At 44.5% G+C, this 20168-nt stretch overlaps 1 protein-coding gene across 3 annotated transcripts in view; it reads left to right on the top strand.

Annotated features, from left to right (window-relative positions):
* LOC119161409 (uncharacterized) overlaps positions 1-20168 on the top strand; it is a 72622-nt gene that overhangs the window by 26060 nt on the left and 26394 nt on the right. For all 3 annotated transcript variants that reach the window (XM_075879329.1, XM_075879328.1, XM_037413864.2), the window contains exon 5: positions 15978-16211. In XM_075879329.1, the coding sequence (XP_075735444.1) occupies positions 15978-16211 (234 nt within the window). The remainder of the gene's footprint in view (positions 1-15977; positions 16212-20168) is intronic.

The raw sequence follows: 20168 nt of genomic DNA, 5'->3' as shown, positions 1-20168 counted from the left end.
CTTGTGCTTGTGCGTGCCACTCTGGCTTCCCGTGCAGCGCTTTCGCGAAGCGTTTCACCACTTCGAACTACAACTAACCGTCACACACTGATTTGGTCTGGCCACGCTGGCTATCTTGAATTTTTACCAGCGCCACCTCTGGAGTACCCGAGGCACCGTCGCCTGCCGTCACGCCATTTTGTTTACGCAGCCCACATGGTGTTTAGCTAGCCTAGTGCGTGGTTGTGCGATCGAGTGAAGTGTGCTCTGCAACGCTAAGCCTAGGTGCTTCGACGCTCGTCAGCAAACTCTTTTGTTGACACGCTTCGCAACTGCTTTCACCACGCGGGCTTCGTACTCGACACAGAGGCAGCAGACTTGTCTGAAGAAATTGGCAGCGTGACTGACTTGTGCCCTCTCATGGACGGTATTATAAACGACCTCCTCTCTGGTGGTGCTTCCATGCCCACGAAAATAACTTTTGAGTGGTTCATCGATGCTGACAACGAGCTCGACTTCTGCGCAGAGCTAACCGATGACGAAATAGTCAGGTTATGGTGGACTCAGACGACTCCGATGTCTAAAAAGAGGAACCAACGCCTGCGCCACCTACGACCGCCGAATCGATGCGAGAATTGATGACGCTGTCATCGGTGTACAGTGATGACATGACCCTTGCTCAGATCAAGGTGAACGTGACCACATGCAAGCTGAACGCCGTTCAAACAAGGATCAACAAGTTTTTCAAGCCACTGCAGCTCTAACACCGGCTGCCCTGACGGCACCTGGTGTCGGCTGCATGCATTTTTTTTTAACGGCTCTTTTCAGAGCCACCCCACTGATGCTTTGGCAGAGTTCTGGAAGTCTAGTACTTCGACCTTGACCCTCTTGATCCGAGAAATATCAATGAAATGGTGCGTTTTTTGCTTGCATTGAGAAATATTAGCAAAGTGGTGCATTTTTTTTTTGCTTGCATTGAAAATTATCAGTGAAATAATGCACTTTTTTTTCTTGCATTCATTTTTTCAGACTGCCCGAATTTTTGGACGGTTTTTTGCTCCCTAGAAGGTCCGAAAAATCGGCAGTTGATTGTAATCAGCTTTCCTTCAGTATTGCACATAATAGTCCCATAAATCAAGAAGATTTTTTAACATATATCAAGGTGTTGCGCAAATCCTGTAGTGTCCAACATGTCACATAATTGCGTTATAACAAATGGCATATCAAATTTATATTGCTGTGGTGTATAATCCTAATGAAATCAAATAGATAATGATGCCATAAAATATGTTCATTAGTTGTACTGTTTTAACTGTATTGTAGTGATACCAATCTGAATGTGAGGTAAACACCCCACCGCGGTGGTCTAGTGGTTAAGGTACTTGGCTGCTGACCCGCAGGTCGCGGGATCGAATCCCGTCTTCGGCGGCTTCATTTCCGATGGAGGCATAAATGTTGTAGGCCCGTGTGCTCAGATTTGGGTGCACGTTAAAGAACCCCTTCTGTAAGCACGCGGTAAACAGCATTGGGGAAATTGTGTCCCCCTGCCTTACACCCTTCTTGATTGGTATTCTGTTGCTTTCTCTATGAAGCACTATGGTAGCAGTTGATCCCCTGTAGATTTCTTCCAGAATGTTTATATATACTTCATCTACGCCCTGATTCCGCAGTGTTTGCATGACGGCTGATATTTCTACTGAATCAAACGCCTTCTCGTAATCTATGAAGGCTATGTATAGTGGTTGGTTATACTCTGAGCATTTCTCTATTACCTGATTGATAGTATGAATGTGGTCAATTGTTGAGTAGCCTGTTCGAAATCCTGCTTGTTCCTTTGGTTGATTGAATTCTAATGTTTTCTTTACTCTGTTAGCAATTACCTTTGTAAATAGCTTGTATACTACAGAGAGCAAGCTGATCGGCCTGTAATTCTTCAAGTCCTTGTCATCTCCTTTCTTATGTATTAAGATGATGTTAGCGTTCTTCCAAGACTCTGGTACTCTTCCCGCCAGGAGACACCTCGTAAACAGGGTGGCTAGTTTTTCTAACACAATCTGTCCTCCATCATTCAGCAGATCTGATGTTACCTGATCCTCACCAGACGCTTTGCCCCTTTGCATGCTCTCCAAAGCTTTTCTGACTTCTTCTATCATTACTGGTGGGGTGTAATCTGGGTTACTGATAGTTCTTATAGTATTAAGGTCATGGTTGTCTCGGCTACTGTACAGATCCCTGTAAAACTCCTCCGCTATCTTAACTATCCTATCCATATTGGTAGTTATTTTGCCTTCTTTGTCCCTTAGTGCATACATCCGACTTTTGCCTATCCCAAGTTTCCTCTTCAGTGCTTTGACACTTCCTCCGTTTTTCAGAGCGTGTTCAATTCTCTCCATGTTGTACCTTCTTACATCGCATACTTTACGTCTATTAATCAACTTCGAAAGCTCTGCCAGTTCTATTTTGTCTGTTGTACTTGACACTTTCATGATTTGACGCTTCTTAATTAGGTTCTTCGTTTCCTGTGAAAGCTTGCCAGTGTCCTGTCTAACTACCCTGCCTCCAACTTCCACTGCACACTCCATAATGATACTCGTCAGATTATCATTCATTGTATCTACGCTAAGGTTGGTTTCCTCACTGAGAGCCGAGTACCTGTTCTGCAGTGACACTCTGAATTCCTGTACTTTCCCTCTCAGTGCTAGCTGATTGATTGGCTTCTTGCGTATCAAGTTCTGTCGTTCCTTCTTCAAGTCTAGGCGAATTCGAGACCGTACCATTCTATGGTCACTGCATCGTACCTTGCCAATCACTTCCACATCCTGCACAATTCCAGGGTGTGCACTCATTATAAAGTCTATTTCGTTCTTATTTTCGCCATTAGGGCTCCTCCATGTCCACTTGCGGTTTTCTCGTTTTCGGTAGAAGGTATTCAAAATCCGTAAATTATTTCGTTCTGCGAATTCTACTAGTAGCTCTCCTCTGGCGTTTCTAGTACCGATGCCATAATCTCCTACTGCCTGGTCTCCAGCCTGCTTCTTCCCTACCTTTGCATTAAAGTCGCCCATCACTATAGTATACTGTGTTTTTACCTTACTCAATGCCGATTCCACGTCTTCATAGAAGCTTTCAACTGAAGCGTCATCATGGCTGGATGTAGGCGCGTAAGCCTGTACTACCTTCATCTTGTATCTTTTATTCAGTTTAATTACGATACCTACCACCCTTTCATTAATGCTATAGTATTCCTCTATGTTGCCAGCTATGTTTCTGTGAATGAGGAACCCCACTCCCAGTTCTCTTCTGTCTGCCAAGCCCCTGTAGCAAAGGACGTGCCCATTCTGTAGCACCGTATAGGCCTCATCTGTCCTCCTAACCTCACTGAGCCCTATTATATCCCATTTAACACCCTCTAGCTCCTCGAATAGTACAGCTAGACTTCCCTCACTAGATAAGGTTCTAGCGTTAAACGTTGCCAAGTTCAGGTTCCAATGGCGGCCTGTCCGGATCCAGAGATTCTTAGCACCCTCTGCTGCGTTGCAGATCTGACCGCCGCCGTGGTCAGTTGCTTCGCAGCTGCTGGGGACTGAGGGCCGTGAGTTATTTGACGTAATCATGTGGGAGGTAGTGGCCAGATACTGCACCAGGGTGGCCAATCCTTCTCTGGTGAGGGAGTGCGTTCTCGGCGGTGTTTGCCGGTGAGGCCGCACCCCAGGCCTCTTAATGCAGTTCCATCAACACGCGGATTTTTTTTTTTTTAATCCGGTTGGGAACTGCGCGGTACCGGGATTCGAACCACGGACCTCTTGCATGCGAGGAGGATGCTCTAACCACTACGCCATCGCCGCACTCTCCCCAATGCTGTTTACCGCGTGCTTACAGAAGGTTTTCAGAAGCCTAGAATGGGAACAGTTAGGGATAAGAGTCAATGGAGAATACCTTAGTAACCTGCGCTTCGCCGATGACATTGCATTGCTGAGTAACTCGGGGGAAGAATTGCAACTCATGATTACGGAGTTAGACAAGGAGAGCAGAAAAGTGGGTCTTAAAATTAATCTGCAGAAAACGAAAGTAATGTACAACAACCTCGGCAAAGAGCAGCGCTTCGAGATAGGTAATAGTGCACTTGAAGTTGTAAAAGAGTATGTCTACTTAGGGCAGGTAATAACCGCAGAGCCGAACCACGAGATTGAAGTAACTAGAAGAATAAGAATGGGGTGGAGTACATTCGGCAAGCACTCTCAAATTATGACAGGTAGATTGCCACTATCCCTCAAGAGGAAGGTATATAACAGCTGTATCTTGCCAGTACTTAGCTACGGAGCAGAAACCTGGAGACTCACAAAGAGGGTTCAGTTTAAATTGAGGACGACGCAGCGAGCAATGGAAAGAAAAATGGTAGGTGTAACCTTAAGAGACAAGAAGAGAGCAGAGTGGATTAGGGAACAAACGGGGGTTAAGGATATCATAGCTGAAATCAAGAAGAAGAAATGGACATGGGCAGGGCATGTAGCGCGTAGACAGGATAACCGCTGGTCATTAAGGGTAACTGACTGGATTCCCAGAGAAGGGAAGCGGGTTAGGGGGAGACAGAAAGTTAGGTGGGCAGATGAGATTAAGAAGTTTGCGGGTATAAATTGGAAGCAGCAAGCACAGGACCGGGTTAACTGGCGGAACATGGGAGAGGCCTTTGTCCTGCAGTGGACGTAGTCAGGCTGATGATGATGATGATGATAAAGAACCCCAGGTGGTCGAAATTTCCGGAACCCTCCACTACGGCGTCTCTCATAATCATATGGTGGTTTTGGAACCTTAAAGGGCCACTCACCAGGTTTGATAATTTTGAGCTGACAAGTGCAATGCGTAGACGAGGCGTTCAGATCACGTCTGCCAAAATTTTCAGCGTTGCGCGCTGCGGAAATGAATCAAATTTCAAGATGAACACTGCTCCCCCTCCCTTCTGCTGGCGCGCGTTCAGAGATTGAGGGCATGACGTGCGCGTATGAATGGCCCTATGTACACGGCAATGCAGTGACGTTGGTCCTCTATGTAGAAGACTCTGCTGTGACGTCGCAAACAGTGGCATGTGACATGGCGAAAATTATTTAACACGGCATGCATAGTTTATGTAATTTGTTGCTTGAAGAGATTAATAAAGCTCTAGATAAATAATGAGATGCAATAAGGGAATGTGAGCATATTTTTTTCATTTTTCTCCCTTGAATTGCAATGATAAGCGGGGCTACTGTGTCGGCGTTTCGCATGCGTTTGTGTACCAGCAGTCAGCGCATCGAGTAGACGACCGCTGTGGAACGCTCTTACGCGTTCACGCACTCATTGTGCTCATCTATTCTACCGCGTCTAAGCCAGCGTTTCCAAACCATCCCGCTGAAACAGGCAGAAGACCACAAAATAACGCTGGTCAACGAAGCAACATCGCTCGCGTGCTCGAGGGTTGGACTTGTTTGGGCACGTCATACGCACGTGACCTCTTGGTCGGTTGCCTGACAGGGTGGGGAAGAGATTTGGCTTGCGAAGGCTACGCGGAGGAGCGGCAAGGGTTTCAAGCTCGCCTCCTCTCATCCTCGTTTCGCGCCGCTTCAAAGAACCCGTTTTCTCCGCTCGCGATGAACCTATTCAAAAACTTTTTGTAGCAAAATGTTCCTCTTCGGACACCGAACAACTTCCACTGTCTAACTAAATTTTGATATGGGGCCTGGTGAGTGGCGCTTAAGGCCAACTCCGGCGATTTGTGATCATGTCAGGATAATGGTGCTTTTATGTTTCTTAGACAGTCTTTTCACGCACCAGATAACTGACATGCTCGAAAAATTTGAAAATAATTTTTAATTACTGAAAAACCGCAATACCGAAACTGAAACCTAACTGAATGCTCTTCTACGTGTGACGTAAAGATTTGCCTGATGTTGCAGGAACCTGCCTGATTGCACATAATGCCCGCCAGATGGCACTACCTGTCCATGCCGTTCGCAGTGATCGGCTAAAATGCTTAGGCTGTTATGGTGAATCGTGTGTGGCTCACAACGCAACACCACTTGGCACCTATCGCATGCCCACTAACACGAAAAATAAAATCGCACGCTCAACCAAGGAAGCGCCTGCCAAACCCACAGAATTCATAGCAGACAAGACATAAGTTCGTCACTTTTGACAGGCAAAACTCAACGTCACACACACACAATGTTGCCATTAATTCTGGCAGGTGAGGTGAGTGTTTCGAGGCAAGCTATAAAATTCATTTGAAAAGAATCTGGGAAACTCTCCAACCTGCGATTTGGCATGAATGGCACAAACGTGCAAATAAACGTACCCAGAGATCCACTGACCTCGAAAAATTGCCAGAGTTGGCTCACACATATAAAGGTCCTCCACATATCAATCAATCAAATGTGAGGTGAAGTGGACAAAAAAAACTTCCTGCTAGCAGGAACTGACCCTGCAATCTTTGGGTAACTGTGGAGCTGATATGAAGACAATAGAATGTATTACCAAGGGTGTCACCAATAATTTTGACTGGCTGGTGTTATTAATATTAATATAACTATGTTGGAAGTGAAACTAGCACGTCTATCAACATAATGACCTGGCTTCGCTGCTGCTTGAGCCTCGCTAAGGTATCCATCTGTGTTGGAGTCCAGTCATGAACACTTTTTATGTCGCCTTGACAACACCCGCTTTTGATGGTCCTCCATCGGCAGGGCTTATGCAACTACACCCACTACCATTACTTGATTTAGAAATTGTGATCCTGAGAACCGGGAATTCTATGGCGTGAGAACTGTCACTTTTTTTTTTTTCGGAGGGCTATATGTTGCAAAACAACAAGTACAAGTTCACTCTATGCCTAATTGAATAGGTCCACAAGTGAGGGTCATACTAGCATTCATACCACTGTGATTGCAACCTTCAAAGCTTGGTAGTGATATTAAAAGTGCCCTGCAACACTTTTTGAGCATGGTCAGAAAACGCTGCCGATCAGTAGTAGAGGCTCCCAAATATTATAGCGCAATACGTGGCCTGGTATTCACAATAAATTGTCGAAGTCAGCTAAAAATTGTTTTCTCTTCTCGACAAATCACGGAAGACGCTCAAAAATGACTCTTAAAAAGCCCATCTATCAGCCATTGGCTGAGTTGAACATGGTGCGCTCGGTCGTTACAGAGATCCCTGTGGCAGGCCATGATTAATCCACACATGTGCACGCAATTACACTGAAAAGTCGCGCATCAAAAAAAAAAGTGCTCAAGGTCACGAGGTGCACGTGACGTTTTTCTTTGCCCCTACCATCCTTCCCTGCTTAGCTTCCGGTGCTTTCGTCAGGATGAGAGAAGAGAAAATGCAATTGCAGAGTTCGGCAAATCTCTAACTCTACTCGCACGGGTCGGATTCTTAAAATTTTTGCGGCATTCCATTTGTGAGGCAGTAAGGTCTTCTAATGAATTCATTCCATGGTTACATGAAAAAGTGTTTCAGGGCCCCTTCAAAGGCTTTCAGCTATCATTTTGCCCTCCACTGAATGAACTTTAGAATTCCCCGCAGGGGCGCCTGCGCAAGTAGGCGTTTGGTGTGTAGCGACACCACGGACCCGAGCTAACGGGGGAGTTTCTGCTCCCTCCCACGCCTAGCCGTGCGTGGCTTTGCCGTGTCCGGGGAAAAGGGAATCCTGGGGGTTGAGCTGACGCTGGGTGATTGGACCTTTAAGGCCCCCCGGCAGAGGCAACACACCCCTTTGGCCCCGGCTTCACGTAGACGGCACCCCTGGGCTGACCCACCCAGGGGAAATCGGCAGTCGCCTTTTCCTATCTCTCTCTCCCTACATCTTCGTCTTTCTTACTTTTTTTAGCTTTCCTGTCTACTTCTCCCTTCTGTTTACTTCCAATTTTCCTGGCGGCAAGGGTTAACCCTGTGCAAATAGCCTACCTTGGTCTAGGCGCATTGGGTTATAGTGGCGTTGTACGGCTGGCGTCTGCAGGTTTCAGCATCCGCAAACTTGTAGCGTCCCCTCGTTGGGCTCCGTGGTGGGTGGCCGCCAACGCTGCTGAACAACATACACTTAGCATGCATAAAGCATTCCCTTTACTCAGTGATCGTGCCTCCTCAAAGCGGGTACGCACCGAAGACATCAATTTTTTCATCCGGCCAAGACAAATGTTTCCTCATTTTCACGTTATACACTGCGAAAAAACTAACAAGCAAGCCAGAACTGTATCCCCCTTCGTAGTTTCTAGATGCTTAACCGAAACTCTCGGTGCCGGGTACAAGGTTACCAAAATGGCCAGTGGAGATCTACTCCTTGAAATACGTGACAAAGACCAATTCGATAAACTGAACACCATCACAACGTTTGGAGACACACCCATCAGTATTACGCCACACAGGTCCATGAACTCATCTCGCGGGGTCGTATCGGACGTAGATTTGCTTGAGCTGACGGAAGCTGAACTTCTGGAAGGATGGAAAAGCCAGAACGTGACAAACGTACAGCGTATTAAGATCAGAAGAGATCAAAAGGAAATCCCAACCAAACACTTAGTACTGACCTTTGCTTCGAGCGATTTGCCGGAAACTATTCAGACTGGGTACACAAAGACATCCGTGAGACCATATATTCCTAACCCCCGCCGTTGCTTCCAATGTCAGAGATATGGCCACGGCTCTCAAAGCTGTCGTGGCCGGAAAACTTGTGCTCTATGTGGAGTCGTGGGCCATGCCTCCGACAACTGCGAAGCACCTGCACACTGCGTGAACTGTGGTGGTAATCATGCCGCGTACTCGCGTTCCTGTTCTTTCTGGAAAAAAGAAAAAGAGATAATCACTTTAAAGATAAAAGAAAACATTACATTTAAAGAAGCAAGAAAAAGAGTCTCGCCATTTTATGGCCCCACATATGCTGATGCGGCGCGCCAGGGGGCAGTGTCGCACCAGCCCTCGCCACTCCTTCGGCCTGCGCAGAGCGAGCCATTGGCTGTGGCGCCTGCCCCCAAGGCGGCAGTAGTTGAGTCTACTCCGCCTACTATCGATCAGAGACCAGGGACTCCAGGGTCTTCGGGTCTCAAGGCCTCACCTCGCCAGGCGAGGCCCAAGCTTCGAAAAACCAGCTCGCATGAGCGGGCATCCAGTGCCTCCGAGGAGGCAATGGATACGGCGGCACCCTTGGTGCCAAAAGAGCGGCGGGGCTCTCTGGAGCGCGCCAAGAGAACTAAGAAGCTTATAACAGGGCCTGATAATAGCCCTGTTACTTGAGCTTGACCTTTCACCTTAAACAAGTCACTCCCTTAACGTACACACAGCACTACTTTACTTCCAATATGGAAACACAAATTATTCATTGGAACGTCAGAGGCCTGCTTAAAAACCTCGACGACGTCCAAGAGCTTTTATACAAACACTCACCTCAAGTGCTGTGTGTACAGGAAACACACCTAAAATCCTCCAATACAAATTTTTTACGTGCTTACGTCATATACCGAAAGGACCGAGATGATGCTGTGGCGTCATCCGGTGGCGTAGCCATTATTGTTAACCAAGGAGTAGCGTGTACACATTTACCACTCCAGACATCCCTTGAGGCGGTGGCTGTTTGAGCGGTACTTTTAAACAAACTCGTCACCATTTGCTCTTTGTATGTACCTCCCCACCACCGTCTTGAAAGACGTGAATTTCAGTCTTTAATAGACGAACTGCCTGAACCCTATTTGCTTCTTGGCGACCTAAATGCACATAGTGGACTCTGGGGCGATTCTCGCTGTGATGCACGAGGTCGTCTCATTGAACAATTTCTCTTCTCTTCCGGTGCCTGTTTGTTGAATAGGAAAGAGCCAACATACTATAACGTTGCCAACAAAACTTACTCGTCTATAGACCTCAGCATCGTATCGCCTTCACTCCTACCCCTACTGAAATGGAAAATCATAAATAATCTATATGGAAGTGACCATTTTCCTGTAGTGTTGAGTTCACAAACAACATATGAATGTCCTCTACATGTTCCCAAATGGCTGATGAACAAAGCAGACTGGGAACAGTTCCACAACACTACACGTTTGAGTTGGACAGACATATGTAGGTTAGACATAGATGAAGCTGTGAAGTACTTCACAGCTTTTCTAACTGACGCAGCAGCCAGGTGCATACCGCAAACATCTGGAATGCCCGGCAAACGACACGTCCCATGGTGGAACACGGAGTGTCGTAATGCGCGAAAGGAACAGAACAGGGCATGGAGATTGCTGCGCAACTCGCCAACAGCGGAAAATCTTGACACGTTCAAGAAAATAAAGTCTCAAGGAAGGAGAACGCGTCGGCAGGCCAGAAGAGAAAGCTGGCAGAAGTTTTTGTCGGGGATCAATTCATACACACAGGAGGCAAAAGTCTGGAACATGGTCGGTAGGATAGCAGGGAAACAAGTACACACACTTCCACTCGTAAACACTCAAGAATATCAGGCAAACTTCCTCGGTGCACACTTCGAACAGGTATCCAGCTCGTCCCACTATACTGACACTTTCCAAAAATACAGAACAAGAATAGAAAAGCAGAAACTCGAACACAAATGCACTAGATACGAGGCATATAACCAAGCTTTCAGTCTAGCTGAGCTCCGAACATCTCTAAACTCCTGCAGTACTTCTGCCCCAGGCTCTGACCGTGTGATGTATGAAATGTTAAAAAACCTACCAAACGAAACCCGAAAAACCCTACTTTGTTTGTACAATGCTATTTGGTCTTCTGGCACTATTCCTACCGCCTGGAAAGAGGCTATTGTTATTCCCATTTTGAAAGAGGGCAAGGACCCTTCTTTACCCTCGAGTTATAGGCCTATAGCACTTACAAGCTGCTTGTGCAAAGTCTTCGAAAAAATGATAAACTGCCGACTTGTACATTTTCTTGAAACAAATAATTTGCTCGACCCATTTCAGTGCGGGTTTCGAGAAAGTAGATCCACCACAGACCACCTTGTTCGTATCGAGGCACAGATCAGAGACGCCTTCGTTCATAAACAATATTTTCTCTCTGTGTTCCTCGATATCGAAAAGGCTTATGATACAACATGGCGTTTCGGAATTCTAAGAGACCTGTCACACCTTGGCGTGCACGGAAGAATGTTTCATATAATCGAAAGTTACCTGTCAAACCGGACATTCCGTGTCCGTCTGGGCAGTGTGCTCTCTCAAACATTTATCCAGGAAACAGGCGTGCCACAAGGTGGTGTGCTTAGTTGCACACTTTTTATTATTAAAATGAATTCTTTGCACTTGTCCATTCCCCGCAATATGTTCTATTGTACATATGTCGACGACGCTCAGCTTGGCTTTAAGTCATGCAACTTGGCCATGTGTGAGCGGCAGGTTCAGCTGGGTTTAAATAAGGTCTCCAAATGGGCAGATGAAAACGGATTTCGGCTTAACCCACAAAAAAGCACGTGTGTCTTGTTCTCTCGAAAGAGAGGCATGCACTCGGAACCTGACATTCGACTGAACGGGCAACGTCTGTCCGTCAAAGCCGAGCATAAATTCTTAGGCTTAATCGTGGACAACAAGTTGACCTTCGTACCCCACATAAAGTATTTAAAAACAAAATGTTTAAAAGCCATGAATGTTATAAAAGTGTTGTCGCATACTACGTGGGGTAGTGACAGGAAATGCCTCATGAACCTGTATAGAAGCCTAATTCGCACCCGCTTAGATTATGGGGCCATTGTTTATCAGTCTGCGACTCAAAGTGCTTTGAAGATGCTGGATCCCGTGCACCATTCCGGCATCCGCCTTTCTACGGGTGCTTTTCGCACCAGCCCCGTAGAAAGCCTTTACGTTGAGTCAAATGAGTGGTCGCTTCATCTGCAAAGAACCTACATGTCCTTTGTATATTTCCTTAAGGTGAAGGCAGACAAGAGGCACCCCTCATACTCTACTATTAATAACTCGTCGAGCTCCATTCTTTTCCAAAACAGGCCTTCAATGAGGCAGCCCTTCTCAGTTCGCCTGAAGGGTCTAGCTGAGGACACTGGAGTGTCACTCGAACACAGTTTAATGGCTCCTGTAGCATACCCGCCACCTTGGCAGTGGCAGACTATAGATTGCGATGTGTCCTTCCTAGAAGTTACTAAACATGCGCCTATTGCCCATATTCGAACATACTTCTTGGAACTTCAACACAAATACACACGTCCTGAGTTTTTTACAGATGCCTCTAAGTCTAACTCCTCTGTGTCCTACGCTGCTGTTGGCCCTTCCTTTTCGGATGCTGGCCCTCTACATCCAGGCACAAGTATCTTCACAGCGGAAGCTTACGCGATACTTGTGGCAGCTAAACACATCAAACAATCACAAATACAAAAAGCAGTAATTTATACAGACTCCCTCAGTGTGGTAACGGCTCTGCACAGTCTTAAAAAACAAAAAAACCCTGTCCTAGTTTCACTTTACTCCATTTTATGCACCCTCCACACACTCAACAGACATGTTGTTGTGTGCTGGGTGCCAGGGCACCGTGAGATTCAAGGCAACGTGATGGCGGATCAGCTTGCTGCATCCGCCCACGAAAGCACCGCCATTACACCGACATCAATCCCGGCCCTTGATCTTAAGCCGTCTCTCAAACGAAAACTCAGGGACTACTGGCAGAGCAAGTGGGATACACACACACAAAACAAACTACATGTTATCAAGCCACACCTTGGCCATTGGCCACCAGTATCAAAATCACGTCTAACAGAGGTAACACTAACAAGACTCAGGATAGGACACATATACACGACACACACGCATCTTTTGTCCGGTGGTGATCCACCATTGTGTGACAGATGTGGAGAGGCATTGACAGTCCTTCACATATTAATCCAGTGCAAACACTTAGAAACTCTAAGAAAACGACATTTTCCATTACCCTACCGACAGCATATACCTTTACACCCTGCAATGTTCGTCGGTAGGGAACCGCTTTTTAGTCATAAATCATTGTTAGCGTTTTTAAAAGAAATTAATAATTTTCATATCATACACCCGGGCATTCCGTAGCACGACCTCTTTAGAGAGGTTTTTGCTGCGGCGGTTACACAAGAAAGCACTTGCCTCACGGCCCTTGGACGCAAGGGCATGAACGAGTGAGGCACTTGTGCTAATGCCATTCATATCCACCATCGTTTTTTATAATCACCAACTCTTGTCATCTATCCTCACCACACACACCTTTCACGGCATGGTCATGATTTTATTATTTGTATGTTTTTACCCGCCTTACCGCGAGGAATTTTATGGCCTTTATACAGCCGCTTATCACAATCATTGTCCATATTCTTAGTAACATGCACTGGCGCTCTTTGGCCGTGAAACGGCCCTTGCGCCACAAAACTTCAAACATCAATCAATCAACTTTAGAATTCAACTCTTTTTCATGTCCGAAACCCTGGTGAAATCATTGACATCTTTTTTTACTGCTCTTAGCAAATCAAGTGCTGCAACTACAGCTGATACTAACTTATAAAAAGACTTGTTTATGGCAGTTTCATCTTTCATTGACAGATGTACCAGCTTCCTGACCAGATCTGAGTTTATTATTATCCACCGTGAAAGCTTAAAAACTAATGTGTTGTGCTACTAGGTTTGACAATGCAAGTTAAATTACTAGCGACAGCAGACACATTTTGACGGGGACAAAGCCCATGTCTACTGCTTTGGTGTGCCTCATAGTAATCGTATGGCGGTTCTGGCAGAGAAAACCCCAGCATATAGTGATTTTTTGAAGTCTAACGAAGTTACATTGCATTGCTAGAGAAAGATAAAAAGCATGCAACATGTAAAGCATAAAATGCGCGTCTGCTCATTGTTGATGCTGCTGACCTTTATTGCACAAAATAGGAATGAGGATCAAGGCAGTGCAACAGCTGTGGCTATCACAGCCAGGTATCACACTCGCAAGCAGTTTGAAAACGTGATGGGAATGCTGATAATAGCTTCAGTGGGCACATTTTATGAATCAAGAAGTGATATAGTACTTTATCATAGAAGCAGAGCAGCATTTTCGATAATTATGGCTGTTTGCTATAAGACCAAAGCGTATGCTACAAGCAGTAGAATGTCATATTTTCTGTCTTATATGTAAATTAGTCAGCAACAACTCATTTGGCTCCAGTATAGTACATCAGTAGGTTCAAGTCAGGTTCTTAAGGTGAATATCGGTCATGTATAACTTAATTTCTTCAATTTATCAACAGTTAGAGCACAATGTCATAGAGAACAGCACTCTAATTGTCACTACGACACCATGCAGGTATGGGCTCAGAATTATTTATAGGCAAGGTATATGAATGAAATATTTATCATTGTAGCGTTAATAATGAAGGTTTTGTTGTGTTTGCTGTGGAATGAAAAATGAGGGTGGTGATACCAGTAGTGAGGCTGTTCAACCTGCTGTCACTCGCTCTATCCCTGCCAGAGAAAGGCACAAAGGCTGACATTACCTGATGTTTGTATTGTTTTGCTGAATGCCTCCTTGAACTGAATATTTTAGTTTGATTCCAAAACCAAATTATATTTAGGTTATGTTCTTGTACTGGTCGAAAGTGTTGTTCTAAATTTTTTTGTTTCTAGTTCTGTAATACTGATTCTGGTTGATTTTGTAGTCACTGCTTTGTATATTCAGATTGTGTCGATTAGAGTGGCCAGTTGGGCTTGTTGGTTGCATATGATAGAGGGCAATAACATTGAAAACGATGACGATGAAGAGAAGCGCACACAGTTCACAAATACAGCACTATATATTGAGAAGTGATTCACAATGTTCAGATAAATCTAAAGGCCCCTCTCTTCAGTACATTGATTGTCACTGCATGCTTCACTGTTGAGAGCTGACTTAGAAATCACGGTAAATTTGAAGTTTTCTTTATGTATGCCAATTTTAATCCATACGGCACAGTTGAGGGTTGCGTAGAAATTAAAATCAAATTGAGCATACCTGCATGTATGCTGAACATCGTCTAGTTATGAGTAATACCATATTGTGTTTAGAGTGCTTTTTGAAAAGGCTTACTAAGGTGTCTACAAAAAGTTACAGCTTTGCCCCAAAGGTGAAGCAATGAATGCGATATCAACAAATTGGAATGTCAAGTGAAGAATGGCGAGCAGATCGAAACGTGCCCCACGTTGCTCACGAACAAATGATGCACGAAGCGTACTCACAGGTACAGATAAACGCGAATAAGTGTCTCGGTTATTACTTCTCTGTGTCTGAAAAGCGCACTCTTTTCGTAAACGGAGACTTTGCTTCGAGTGCAGTGACCTTTGTGCACCCGGTAACTACAAAAGAATCGTTCCGGTGAAAGCCTAAAGCGTATGATTCTCCCCACCATGAGATAAGTGTGCAGAGGTGTGCGTCCCCCCCCCCCTCTCTGCGGGGCAAAGTACGCGTGGGAGATAGCGCTCATTGCGCCATCTCGCTGGTAATGCTGAAAACACGATAGTTCCCCCAAGATGGTCATCACCATTGGTAAGTGATAGATATAAATAGCTTGCTGTTTCATTGTTAAAGGGGGTGCTCCTTCATGTCTCAGTGGCTAACGCCTCGCACTCACAAGCAAGAGGTTGAAAATTCGATTCCCCGCAGCCTAGTCTTTTTCTGGGTTATTTTTCTTTGTTGTGTTTTTATATATATAGTACATATACATATACAGTGAGTAACGACGAAGCCAACGCCAGCGGCAAAATCCAGCCGAGAGTGTCTATATGATGAGTATCTCAATAAAATGCCTGAACACCTTAGTAAGCCATTTTCGATATGTAAGCTGACATGAGAACAATTTTTTAAAACTAATGGGCCAATTATTTTTTATAAAAGCTTACACTAGATTTTTATAAACTTTAATTGCCATCTTTGTCATTTGTCTTGTTTGCCACATGTCTCTGGTTTCCTCTGTTAGGATATAAGACTCTAGTAACTATTATTAATACTATTACTTATTTATTGTGTCATTGCATTGTTTGCAGCTGACTGTGGAGGAATATGTGGCGGCCATGAATGTGCTTGTGCACGATATGCGCTTCACCCTCTACAACGTGTGCTACAAGCGTCTGTTGCTGGTCTGGGTGCTTCTGGGTTTCTTCATTCTGCTCTGCCTGCTCTTCTCTGGTGTTCGAGGCCTCGCCCTTTTTGGCGGTGGCGTTGTCTGGCTTGTGGTCAACGCCTTGGGCATCTTCGTCTGTATGTGGCTTAAGTTTAAGGCAAGCACACTTTGCTTTCTTAAAAGGTACCTTAAAGAAAAAATTGCTGCTTGTTACAAAAAGTTCACATTTGGGAAGAGAGACAGGTTGATGTAAGTATTTACTGAATTGTTCATGCCAAATATGCAGTGACTTTTTTTAGGTCAATGAATTCGGGAGGTAGATAGAGCTGCCACTCTATTGTTTCTGAGAAAAACCTGCTCAACAGAAAGCGAGTGTTAGGGGTGTGCGAATGTTCGAAAATGTTGAATAACGAATCGAATAGTGTATTAGTAGCGCCGATAAAAAAACATCAAAGGAACAAAACATTGGGCTGAGAGGGGTAACATGTTTTTCTTTTAACCATCTAATTATCAAGATGCTTGCATTCCAAGGTTTTATTGGTTTATTGACACTATATTATTACAGGATGAGGTGTTTTATAGTGATAGTAACTATATGGACACTCTCAATGGGTTTTTTCTGCCGCTGTCATGTCCCATATAAAGTACAAATTAATAAAATCTCCCATGCATCATATGTTGTACCGGCAGGTAATAGCACATTAATGAGGCCGACGAATTCGACTTAAAGGGGTGGTGCCACCAAATTTGTCGCTGGCACGTTTTTTGTTGCAAGCGTTTCTTACAGCTCCAGGAAACATGATACATGCACCAAGATTCATGTATTCTCACTAAATAATTTATTATTGCCTTATTTAGGTGAACAACTTTCGATTTCGGTTTCTGGGTGCCAAGTTGGGCAGTGATGCAGCTGTGTAGGCGGCTTGGTCACGTGATAACACAAGGCTGTGACTCACGTCACGCTAAGTATCATCTGCTCTCGTGCACACGTGCCACACAATCACCAGCAAAACAAACGCGCCGACAGTTGCCATGGCTAGCTATAGCAGTCTCAAGTGATGGAGCAACCAATGCTTTGCCGGCACATACGTTGCTAGGCCCGGAGTTCACTCAAGTCAGCAGTGTGACATCACTACAACTTTCGTTGCTGTTCCTATAGAGCTACGTCAGTGTTGTACGCACTAGCGATGGGTCTCGATTGGGAGAATGAGGATTTGGGTACACTTCGGGAGTGAATTAAAATATATTCTAAACATTTGCCGTGTCTGACCCTCCATTTGGAGTCTCCTTGCATACAGGGTAAACACACAACAGGCTTTTTACTGCCTTGAAATTTGATGGCACCACTCATATAGTTAATATAACAGACTCTAGGACTCTGTACGGAAAGCTAGGCTGGAGAAGCTATAATTCTCAAAGTGCTGATACCTTGGGACATTGTCATTCTTGCCATTATAATACTTTAGAGAAGCGCTCACTATAGCAGTTTAAAACACTCCAATTCTCGCACTATAAATCATAAACAAACGTGTTCACACACTATAAACGAACAAAAATTATTTGTCATTTATATTAACTATTTTTAGATAAGATAGAATAGTCACATATGCAATTTACCATGCATGGAGAGAAGTGTTTGAAGTTTTCTTTACAAGATAGTGCCACTATCCTCTTACCATATTGGTATTTGTGGGTGAGAGCGTAACAGTCCAGCTAAATGTGCCACCTTGCTCGTACGTCGTCTGAATCATAGTGTCTTGTCGTCCAGGTTTTTTGTTGCCATGGGCCAACAACTCAACTTAATGTGACAGTCTCTAAGTCCGATGAAACAGGGAGTCACGAAAGAGATAAAAATGCCAGAGGTGATTGTAGCATGCACCGGTGAGTGCGATTCGGACCTCCCGAAAGATGAGTATCATTCTATCATGGCAGCACTCGTGCAGTTTAAGTTTTAATGCAAGGGCCCTATGGGGAGCTTTTACTCTATAGTCAGTTTATTAACTCTATGGCACCACCCTTTTAAGCAGAGATCAAACGAGCCCGTCCATCTCCATCACTCGGAGGGTACATGCAATAACATCACCTTACTCTGGAGGCCTGCTGGCGAAGCAGAGAGGGAACTCCGTGCCCGTCTTTAACGAGCATGAAAAGATGCGAGGGTGGGGTTCTCTTGAGCATCATCTGGGATTTTTTAATTTAAGGGCACGGTCTCCATCGCTGGTGCACATGCTATCTCAGCAGCCATCAGCGGCCGGCGCATATACCCTTCTACAGGCTGCGCCCTCGGCATGCACAGACAGTGTGAAAACTGTGCCTGGAGCAACCATATTCTTTTACACCAGCGTTTTGTAGAGTTGCGTGGGATAGGACCCAGAAGAGTTAGCTGGCTATTTTTGTCATGACGACGGTCATGATGGTGTTGACTCATGAATATTGTTTGATATTCATATATTAGATTATTCAAAAGCTGTTCACAAAGTGCTACCATGAATCCTTCAGTCTTTCTGGTGTTTCAACCTGCTGTTACAAAATATTTCAAAGGCTATACTGTAGATTCCCGTTAAGACGAACTCGAAGGGGCCACAGTCATTTGTTCGTCTTATCAGGAGTTCGTCTTATCAGAAGTGCCCCCAAGAAAGAAGTGCTAACATGCCAAGTGTGTCCCAATATGTTGCTTGAAAACACTGAATGGAGAATACTTACAATAGGGAGGAATGGAATAAGGAAATACATTTATTTGGCTTGATAAAAACTATACCTTTATGTAGAGTATTTATACGAATCTAATAAGCACCCAATTTTGTTAGTTCATAATAAGTGTGCTCATGAATAAATTGCTACCAAATTTTAACGATAAAAGGTAGCATGGCCTTATTTATGAGGGGGAAGGGAGACAAGCACAATTTTCCTTCACAAAATGCAAAATTTATGCTTCTGTTTATTGACTTGCCGTGAGCCTGTTTTACTGGCTTTGATACAACTTTTGGATATACCTCCATTGCATGCTTAAGATATAGTATGGGCATTATATGCAATTATGATGCGCAAACAATTTTCATCCCCGTTTTCACTTTCATTTGGCTTTTTTTTGCACCCCTTCCTTGCATTTCTCCCTCTGACCAAGCTCTTGTGTTTATCTGTTCGCTATTGTACTCCTGTCAGAGGACTGAAGCACGTGGGAAAAATAAAATAACGCAGTGGCACTTAAGGGTCCCTGTAGTTAAGCCTGTTATGCGGTCTGCCTAAAGGGGGCTTTTTTTTTTCATTGAGTCTGTGGGAAACTGCTGAACACTTGTGCTGCTTTCTTTGCTGATAAAGCCCGCCCTTTCTCTTACAGGCTAGGGGTGAGGAAGATACAAGCTTTGTGCTCTGACATTTCTGCTTATCTCGCTTCCTACCTCCATGTCTTCATTTGATTTCTGTCTTAGGTTCAAAGCAGTTTCATTTTTTCTTTTTTTTTCCATTTTGCTTTCTCTCGTTCGCTTTAATGCCCCACCAAGACTACAATATCTATTGCGCAGAATCGCTGTCGTCGTTGGTGGCTGCGAGAGTTCGTCTTTACAGAAGAGGCCTGTTATGCTGTTCATCTCAGATTTTTTTTGCATTGAATTTATGGGAAACCAAACAAACATCCCCATGCTGGTCGTCTTAAGTGAGAATTCATCTTAACAAAGTTCGTCATAACGGGAGTGCACTGTATTTTTGCTGTATACGAGCTCACCTCAGTTTCCAAAATTGTACCTTTTTTTTTTTTAAGCAATCGTAATGCTCTTTTGCGATAGCTAGTGAATAGTGGTTTCAAATAAATTATTGTGAAATTTTCAGACTGGTTTGAAACTAGTTCAATTACCGATGTAGGGCTGTTTTGAAATTGGTTGACTTGCTATTCAATAGTATTCGAGTTGTATTCATATTTGATTCGGTGTCATCGCTATTCGATTCGCTTCTGAAGTTCACTATTTGCACACCCCTGTAAATGTAACTAAACAGCTGAATTCGGTTGAACCCCATTATAACAGACACTGATGTAAGAGACAAATGGGTATAAGAGACATCAGAGTTTCCACGTTGAAAAGAGTGTCGTTAGAAAATCCATATGTGGTACCCTGCTTAT

Source organism: Rhipicephalus microplus, chromosome X (genome assembly GCF_043290135.1).
Source record: "Rhipicephalus microplus isolate Deutch F79 chromosome X, USDA_Rmic, whole genome shotgun sequence".
Taxonomy (NCBI): domain Eukaryota; kingdom Metazoa; phylum Arthropoda; class Arachnida; order Ixodida; family Ixodidae; genus Rhipicephalus; species Rhipicephalus microplus.
Note: the sequence above shows the minus strand (reverse complement) of the source record. Positions and strands in the feature narration are given on the sequence as shown.